The sequence below is a fragment of the Taudactylus pleione genome, unplaced genomic scaffold, assembly GCF_031769625.1.
Source record: "Taudactylus pleione unplaced genomic scaffold, aTauple2 ptg000579l, whole genome shotgun sequence".
NCBI lineage: Eukaryota > Metazoa > Chordata > Amphibia > Anura > Myobatrachidae > Taudactylus > Taudactylus pleione.
This window is the reverse complement of record NW_028284981.1, coordinates 1,432,084-1,441,474: the sequence shown is the minus strand read 5'-3', so window position 1 is coordinate 1,441,474 and position 9,391 is coordinate 1,432,084. Positions and strand designations below refer to the sequence as shown.

Sequence of the window (9,391 nt, the reverse complement as noted above, 5' to 3'; positions counted from 1 at the left end):
TAACCAGCATTTACACCTCCATTTATCCTCTTTAACCTGCAGCGAATATGAGTCTTCAAAAAGATGTTGCCACTATCAACTACAGAAGTGGGCCATGGCACAGGGCACCGCAGGGCAGGGGGCGCTGTTTGGGCCTGTCGATTTTCCTGTTTATTATCATTCTCACTTGTAGCTTCCTCTTCTTTTATCCCCAGCATCTCCTGGCCTCTCCTATCTCTTCCCTGGCCCTTCCTCATGAGGCCATGGCCCTTTTTCATGTTCCTATTTAAAAAATGGGGAGGGGAGCACCAATGCTCTCTCTGGCACAGGGCACCAAAAGTCTAGTTACGGCTCTTGGTGTGGGGGTCGTTCGAACCAATCAGTTACGTCTCCATAACATGCTCTTCCTGGGGTAAAGTCTTAACAATCGAACTCTAGTCCTGCAAGGTATTTTAGCTTTGCTTTGCAACCAAGCTATACAACTTCTGATGTATTAACTTTTTCAAACTCCCCTACCACCCAAATCACATTTTTCTTTTTAGTTTAACTTTATGTGCGGAGAATAAAAAGATGCAGACTTTGAATAGTATAGACAACTCTTTACAAAATATACATTATTAAGATATCACATAAGAACATTAGGCCAACATAAAAAAAAAAAAAAAAAAAAAAACACTCATGACGTGTAAACACACCTGTATGCCACTGTAGAGCAACGCACACTGCTCGGCGCAACGGTTTGGTATGTACTACGAAAATCAGTTCCCCGAAGGGCTTACACTCTAATAGATTGGAGAAAAAAAAACGACAACATACCAAAACTGTATTAAGCAAGCGAAGGCACTGAGAGGTAACGCTAGCTGTTCCCACTTTCAGAGATCATTGGTAAGGCCTGGCCTGTTAAACCTCAGTAGCATTACCCTACTGGTATCTGACCACTGAGATGTAACGCATCACCGAAGCTACTCCCTGTAATAAATAGTAGTAGTTCTATATGACAGATCGGGGGTAAAGTTGGGCGATAGGATGAAGACATGAAGAAGAGGTGGTGGGAGAGAGCGTATTTCGTTCTCTCCAGGAACTTCGTCCGCTGGTGAATGTCCGTTGTAACAGGGCTCCAAAATACTTGGCTTTTATGCAAGGAAAATAGTGCAGTCAGCCGTTCCGTTCACCTTCTTCAGGGAAGGCTGCTGATGTCTCTCCTGGGAGGAGGCCCCACTGGTTTCGGGCAGGTGTCATTGGCTTTACCTTCAAACATCATAATGCTGGAAAAAAAAAAGAAACACAAAATGTTAGAGGTGGAAAAAGTGCTGATATATGAAGACATTTTTACTATGTAGGAAGAGGAGAGCACTTAGCTGAGGACTTTTACGCAGCCTAGCTCCGTCTGGGCAATGGGCGCTCCCCCACCCTCTGCATGGCCCATTTAATATTCTCACTATTACACACCGACATTGAGTCCATAGAATATACCGACACAAGGCCGGAGTCTGACGTATCTGTGTCCATCTTCCCGTCGGCTGCAGCAGCCTACTTACTACTTTGTGCTTATGTGAGTATCGCCCACCTGGGTGTGCTATAAAAGATAGACAGTTGAAAGGTCGACATTGTCTAGTTAGACACCAGATGTTAGACAGGGACAAAATGTCGACACAGTAAATGTCGACTTGGAAGAAGGTCGACCCCCCCAAAAAAATAGACGACACACAAATGGTTGATAATTTTCTTTTTTCTAACCCTACTCTTCACTATAACCCTCCCTCCTGGTGCCTAACCCTCCGGTAAGTGCCTAACCCTCCCTCCTGGTGCCTAACCCTAACCCTCCGGTAAGTGCCTAACCCTCCATCCTCGTGCCTAACCCTAACCCTTCGGTAAGTGCCTAACCCTCCCTCCTGGTGCCTAACCCTCCGGTAAGTGCCTAACCCTCCATCATGGTGCCTAACCCTAAACCTTAAAACAATAAAATAAATAAGTCGACCACTTGTGTGTCGACCTATTGCCTGTCTAACACCTGGTTTCTCTCTAGACATTGTCGACCTTTTAACTGTCTATCTATAGTCTATATACCCGCCCACCTATGGCAAACATCCGCCCATCTTTCTGCAGAAGACCGGTCCGCCCGCTGTTTTTGTGTCCACAGCCGTCATCATAGTATTGGGACATACATTCTCATCTTGCCCCCTCCCCTTATGGTGGTCCGCTTGATGTCTCTAAATATTCTTTATCACACATGCAGGAATAATACTGAAGCTGAGCCGCACTTCTTATAAGTGCAATAATTGGTCTGCGAAAACGTGGCCAGACTCTCTAATTGGATGGCGAGAGCTGCCCCCAGGAGACCACTGCAACCATTAGTTTAACTATTAGTTTGTATATAAAGTAGACAGAGCTTAAATATGCAAAGAACTTATTTTGTACTCATTAAGATTCTGTTACAGCTGTAACGTCATTTAGGTTCTCATTAGGACGTTTTCATCTCAGTATAATCTGAGGACCTACCTGTTGTGCTAAAGGGGAAGACGTATCAAACCTTGGAGAGAGATAAAGTGAAGAAGTTACCATAGCAACCAATCAGCTTCTAGCTGTCATTTATCTAGCACAGTCTATAAAATGACAGTGAGCGGCTGATTGGTTGCTATGGGGAACTTGTCCAATTCATCTCTCTCCAAGGCTTGATAGGGAATAGAGGAAAATCAGTAGCACAGCGATATTGGATGCTGATATGAGAACATCTTCCTGTGCAGGGACTGAGACAGACAGAATAGAAAAGGCTGAATCTAGATAAAGCTATATTGATTTGTGCTACTTGTGGCTGTATACAAATGGTCTATACATTGTACTTAATTATTACTCGTCTCAGTGGAAAATGACACAGACATGACAACCAATCAGATTCTAGTTGTCATTTTTAAAGTAGTTTTACTATTTAAAAGGAAACACCTGATTGGTTACTATGGGATACACATACCTCCCAACTTTTGAGTCTGCAGAAGAGGGACATAAGGCACGCGCGGCCGAAAAGGGGCCGGGACTTATCCAAAATGGGTGTGACTTAATAAAATGGGGCGGAGTCTCACGGAAACTCCCCCTTAATGTCCTTATAGGGGGCGTGCCCAGCACTCTCCGAGATGCTGGGCAGCCCCCAGGCTCTCCCTACACTGGTGAACAGATGCCGTGCGCTCACTTTCCCCAACTTCCCCCCCACCGCGGGACACTGTGGCCCGCGGGTGGGACAGCGGGACAGTCCCAGAAAAACGGGACTGTCCCACTGAATGCGGGACAGTTGGAAGGTATAGATACAGTACCTTTCTGCCCAGTGACAGTAAAAAAGCAGCTACAATATATTGGGAGAGAATAACACCAGCCAGCCACCTTGTTCTGCCGCATAATCATGTGTCTATAAGGTGCTATTATCAAGCTACCTCCACTCCCAAGGCTTGTTATTCCAGGTTGAGCTGCCCAAAACCCATTGGCTTATGTGCCCATCTAAAATCCATGAGACATAAGCTGTCTGGACTGGGCACACTTACTAGAGTAGGGAATGTTTGTTCACCAGCTGTAACCACCTGACTGGGTTTATGGTGGAAGAAAAGACAATAGATGACCGAATGCTGCATTTCAGTAACAGATCAAATAAACCTGTTTTCAATAAAAGAGGGAGTAACGCTATAAACAAGAGAACTTGCGAGCTGGTGAGGGGGACAGCGATACACGCACAGCTGTAACATTCCTGGGATGGACGCCCATCCCTGATCCTGCTCTTGGCAGATAGATAAATGCACAGTATTGGCTGCAGTGACATTTAATCAACTGGGTGGGAAGCAATGCAAGGCCGCAGAGTTACCGCAAATCACTATTAGATTCAAAATAGGGAATATTTCAGTAGAAAGACCTTACAGTCCATTATTACGCACCAAACTACAGGATGGTGCCAGATAGGCGTCCCAGTCACAGCTGTGATTGTCTGTGCGTTTGGGAACTTAGGGACCAAGGGGTCTTTGTAGTAAGTCTTGGAGAGACATGAAGTGGATAGAGATAAAGTACCAACCAATCAGCTCCTAACTGCAATTTTCAAACAGCCTGTAAACTGACAGCTAGGAGCTGATTGGTTGGTACTTTATCTCCGTCCACTTTATCGGTCTGGTATCTAGACCTCATAAGGCCTATAACGTCTCTGTATTTGAAAGTGCCTTCTTAATGGAGCCATACTACAGAGGGGCTAGTTCTGAGTTAGGGAGCAAAGCAAAAACAATAAAAAAAAAAGTAACTTTACACCTAGACAGACCATGTTGCACTGGAAGGGGTGCAAATAGATATATTTTTTTGCATGCAGGGTAAATACTGGCTGCTTTTGCATGTAGCCCACAAATGCCGGGCAGCTTTATTTTTGCACTGCAATTTAGATTTGTGTTTGGATACGACCCTCCCAAATTTAAATCTCCCTGCACATTCTAAAACGGCCCACCTGCAGTGCAACATGGTCTTGCCAAGGTGTAAAGTTACTTGCTTTATCGACTTTGACCCAACTCATAAACTGTCCCTCAGTGGCTAATTTAATGTAAATGACAATAGATGGCTAGCTCTACAACACATCAATGCTCCAAGAAAAATAGTGCTGCAGTGCCATCTGAGGCCAAGAGGTGGCAGTACAAAGCCAAACCATTCTTCAGGGCTTGTTCTTAATGAATAGCCTCTGTATGTAAGCAGCGTTTTATATTTCTGTAAGTGTAAAGTATAGGTCAATTAGGATCTGCATTTATGTGAATTTTCTGGGTGCTGTTATGTTGTTTATGATCCAGTTTTAGAAAGGCAATCTTTTCATAGACAGCAATGCAACATCACCTGGTGGTAAACTTATCAACAAAATGTTGTTTGGCATTACAAAGCATTAACGTCTGAACAAAGATACTCTCAAGAATAAGTGTAACCATGTTTGTTTTCTAGCATCAAGAACCATACAAACCGTATATTGTTTCCAAAATTGAATGACTTTACAGTATAATGCTGCCTTTAAAAGCAGCGTCCAGTGGTTGTGGAACTACAAGTCCAAGCAGGACTGCTTAGGAGCATGCCTTGTTTTCAGCTGTACACTGACTTTTTTTTCCCACATAGCAATAGCAGACAAGAAATTCAGAAGGAACTTGCTAAGGGGTCTATGCATACTTGCCGACATTCAGCTCCCTCCTTCCGGGAGGGGGCTGAATGTCAGCTTACAGCGGGGGGCGTGGTCGCACGATAATGCTGTTGCGGGGCGTGGCCAGTGCAGGCCAGCGGCGTGGCCGCAAGATCGCCGGCTCCGTCCCCTCTTCACAATGCCGGAGTAAATGGCATTGTAAAGCGGGGGGCGGGGCCATGATGACGCGATTCAGAGCGAATCGTATCACCGGGCCTCCCCGCTGCGGGGGTTTTGCTAGTAACTCTTGGGGGGGGGAAGGGTACGGAGGGATGGCGGCTTGCGGGAGGCTTGCCTGCCTTCCCGGGGGGCTGGGAGTGGCACCCGATAATCGGGAGGGTAGGCAAGCCTGGGTCTATGTACTAAGCCTTGGAGGTCTATTTATCATCACTTAATTTCTACAAAAGTAGGTGAAAATTAGATGTCACTGTATCTCCTGGTTACAATTGTCTCTGGATAATTTCCACAGTACCCATACTAATTCATCAAGTTCCACATTTTTTTTCCGGAACTTGACAGTGGTACTGTAAGCCATCCTGAGATGGAGTACAGATCCAATTCAGCAGAGGCATCTGAAAAGATCCCTCCCTGCTGTGTCCTCTTACCTTAATGAAGCTGCCTCCCGGCTCCATGGGCAGTGCTCATGTGAGCCGGGGCCAAGGGAGAGGGCACAGCAGTGGCAGCGGGGGACTGACTGGCAGCGGGGGACTGACACTGCGGGGCTGCACAGTCTCAGCAGTGGTCACAGACTCCCGCGGCGGCTGCAGCTCTGCCGGGGCAGGACACAAGCCCCAGGTTTGGGCAGGGGAAGGGGAGGGGGGTACTGGCCTTCTCCGTCTTCTCGCAGCGAGTTCAATCCTTAATTTTTACAGGTGATATTTTTCTCTTAATGAATAGACCCCTTGGGGAGAGATAATGTAGACGGAAATAAAGTATCAACCAAGCAGCTCCTGTCATTTTTCAAACACAGCCTTTAAAGTCACAGTTAGGAGCTGATTAGTTGGTACTTCATCTCCGTCCACTTTGAAGCCCCGCACACACTGGACGATTTATTTGAACGATATGAACGATAACGACATCTTTGAACGATATTTATCGTTCAAATCGTCCAGTCTGTATGCACTTACCGACGAGCGATGCGCGCTCCAGTGGGTCGTTAACGATATCCCCAGTCGTCTGTACATGCAGTCCAATCTGGGGATATCGTTAGTGATGCCTTGCTGCCGAGGGTCCCGCCGGGACCGCCGCATCCGACATCACTCTGTACACACATCGTCCTCGTCCAGTGCTTAACTATCTCCAAGACTTATAACATAGACCCCCTAAGTAACTTAGGGGTCTATTTACTAAGTCTTGGATGAAGATAAAGTGAACAGAGAGAAAGGTTCCAACCAACCAGCTCCTAACTGTCAGTTAGGAGCTGATTGGTTGGTACTTTATCTCCGTTCCCTTTATGTCCATTCAAGCTTTAGTAAATAGACCCCTTAAACTCTCTCAGTAAGTGACACAGAATGTTCGTCTGAAGTAAGACGCTGGGGCCAGTGAAGCTGCGAACACCGACGCAGTCGCTGGCTGCGACACACCCACAGAAGTTGTGACACGCCTGCATTTGAGTCGCCAGGGACCGTTACCTCCCACAAAAGGTCCCTGACAATCACTCTGCATCCAAATCCTCACTACGACCACCGTCTCTTAACATTTGATACGCATGCGCCGTGCGACTAAGTTGCACGCGCAGTACAAAAAACAGCGCAAATATCGCCATTCCATCCACCTCTGAATTAAGGGCCTGCTTCAGACCCGGACGCTAAGCTGCGAACGCACGCAGCTAAAAGGGGCAGGGTATGCAAATGCCGTAATCGCACTGGTGGAAGGACGCCCTCTATGCCTTAGAGTGCGACGGCAGAGCGATCGCACACCGGTATAAAGCTGCCCACCTTTCTTTCTTTGCACACGTCATCTCCTGGAAGTGTGTGATTAATCGGTAACATCGAGAGCTTGAGGTAGACCCTACCCCACCGCAAGCACTGCGATCAGTGCTGGCTAAAATACTACCAAGTGTCGTGTACAATGACGCTTCTTTGCTAATTATGCACACCCCTAAAACGCTGATTAGACGCCCAGACACGCCTACGTTCGCACAACCACTCCCCCGTTCACAAGCACCGTCCCGTTACCACCCACAAACGTTGCAATCTGTCACTCAAATTAGCGTCCAGTCTGTGCACTACGAGCGCACAATTCCCGAGCGCAGTGAGTGACTCGCGCATGCGCATATTGACGTATACGCATGCGCAAACGTGCGATTATCGTCCATAGCATGCGTTCGCAGCTTGGCGTCCATGTCTGAATCAGGCCCTAAGTCCCCTGTGAGAGCAACATTGAAGGAGACATTGCAGCCAGCCCCTCCCTCCCCTTGTCCTCTCATCCCCTCTTCAGTGAGCGAAAGACACAGAGCTCCCATTTGGAGACCCCCTGGGAATGCATTGAAATAGCCTGTTCCTGCTCTGAGAGCAGGGGGAAATGACAAGGCGCACAGAACGCGGATTGTTGAGGAGCTAGGCACTCAGCCACATCAGAGCCAGGCTCACACACACCAGAGGCCGCCACCCCTTCCTCCCAAACCAAGGCTCATGCTCCGATAGATAATAGCCGATAACAGAGAGCTGAAGGGGAGAGAAGGATGGAAACAAGTATAGGGAAGGGAGGGTCCCCTGACAAAGACTCCCAGTGTTCCCCAGGCTGGGCTGATGTAACTGGAGGCGCAGAAGAGACTCTGAGGACACAAAACCTGCTGTGTGTGACTGTGTTAATGGAGCTTTATTCTCAGCAAGGTAACACATTACCTGACCACAAAGACCCCAATTTATCCACTCTGATAGGAACCCTTTCCAAACCCGGAGAGCACATTCCACTGCGCTGCTGCTTTGTGCAGTGATGCCGAGTACCTCTACATTTCTCCGTTAATGTACGAGTGGTGGGCTGAGAAACCAACACAGCATTTTGGATAAACCCTGATTAACACGCCGGCCTGCATCTGGCGCACCGGCATTCCGATACCGTGTCAGACCTTGGTGCCAATGTGTTTTTAAAACAACCGTAGCAACCTCTCTGTCCATTTGTACATCAGCTAAAACAGAAACTGTAAAAACCCGTTCATCTGTTTAATATGTTTGAAGCTTGTAGGAAAAAGCAAGAACCATCGGTGCCCTATAACAGGTGCTAGAGCAGCACACCCCAAATAGTCCTGATTTTTGCATGACAGTCCTGGTTTCTTGCAGGTAATATGGACTCTGGGCATGGACTCAATAAACAGAGGGTGTATCAGGGCAGATCAGGGGTTCGGTTGTTATATCAGGGTGCTGCTTGGGGAGACATTGGGCAATTTTTTAAAATGTATTCTTCAGTTGGAATGATGGGGAAATAACAAGGGGGAACATGGCAGCCATCTTGGGTGTTTATGACGAGCGGTGACCACAAATCTAATACAGGACACACACATTATCTTGCTAGCAATATAGAAGTTATTCTAACCTGAATAAAAATGAACTAAATAAAATTATGCCGATGTTTACACAGTTGCGCGATCATCGGTGATCTGTGCATTCCCCTGATGCGGCATGTTTCATTACCGAAGGCAGTCGCAGCAAGGACTGACAGTAGGAACGCATTTTCTGGGGAGGTAATGGGGGAGTGGCAACGAAAATGCGGGCGTTTGGGGGGGTCACAGACTGCAATCCCAAACGGAGTTGCAAATGCCCCTAAGAGTCTCTGGTCCAGCGGCCATTTTAAATGACCTTAGGGTTACTCAGAACTTCGATAATCAACTGAGCTGCGACCGATGCTTCGCCTGTAGTCGCTTCTTGGATTTGCAAAGCCGCCGGCGGAAGTCTCAATACAAATCCTGACGGCTGCTTTTGCGTATGTTCGCGCAGCCACTGCGTACAAACTCACAGCAGAGATAGTATTAGTGTCCATCTCTGAAACAGCCTATGACTGAAGGTGCCCACACACATACCGATGTCCTCACGATACGATTTTATAGCCAATTTCCTCATGAACTTTCACGGGAACTCCCTTGCCGTCGTGATCACGATTTGGAGTTAAAAATGTCCAATCTGACTAAAGATCCATCTTGCAGCCAATGCATTGTATCCCAGATTGGCTAATCTGCCCTACAGCACGGCAGATCAGAAGATGCGATGTATGACGAGCGGGGACGCGCATCGGCATCGCGCT

At 47.3% G+C, this 9,391-nt stretch overlaps 1 protein-coding gene across 1 annotated transcript in view; it reads right to left on the bottom strand.

Annotated features, from left to right (window-relative positions):
• Nucleotides 1-274: 274 nt before the first annotated feature.
• AIF1L (allograft inflammatory factor 1 like) overlaps nt 275-9,391 on the bottom strand; it is a 67,711-nt gene continuing 58,594 nt past the window's right edge. Inside the window, exon 6 of the mRNA XM_088453484.1 lies at nt 275-1,244. Coding sequence (XP_088309610.1) covers nt 1,157-1,244 — 88 coding nt within the window. The 3' untranslated portion in view covers nt 275-1,156. The remainder of the gene's footprint in view (nt 1,245-9,391) is intronic.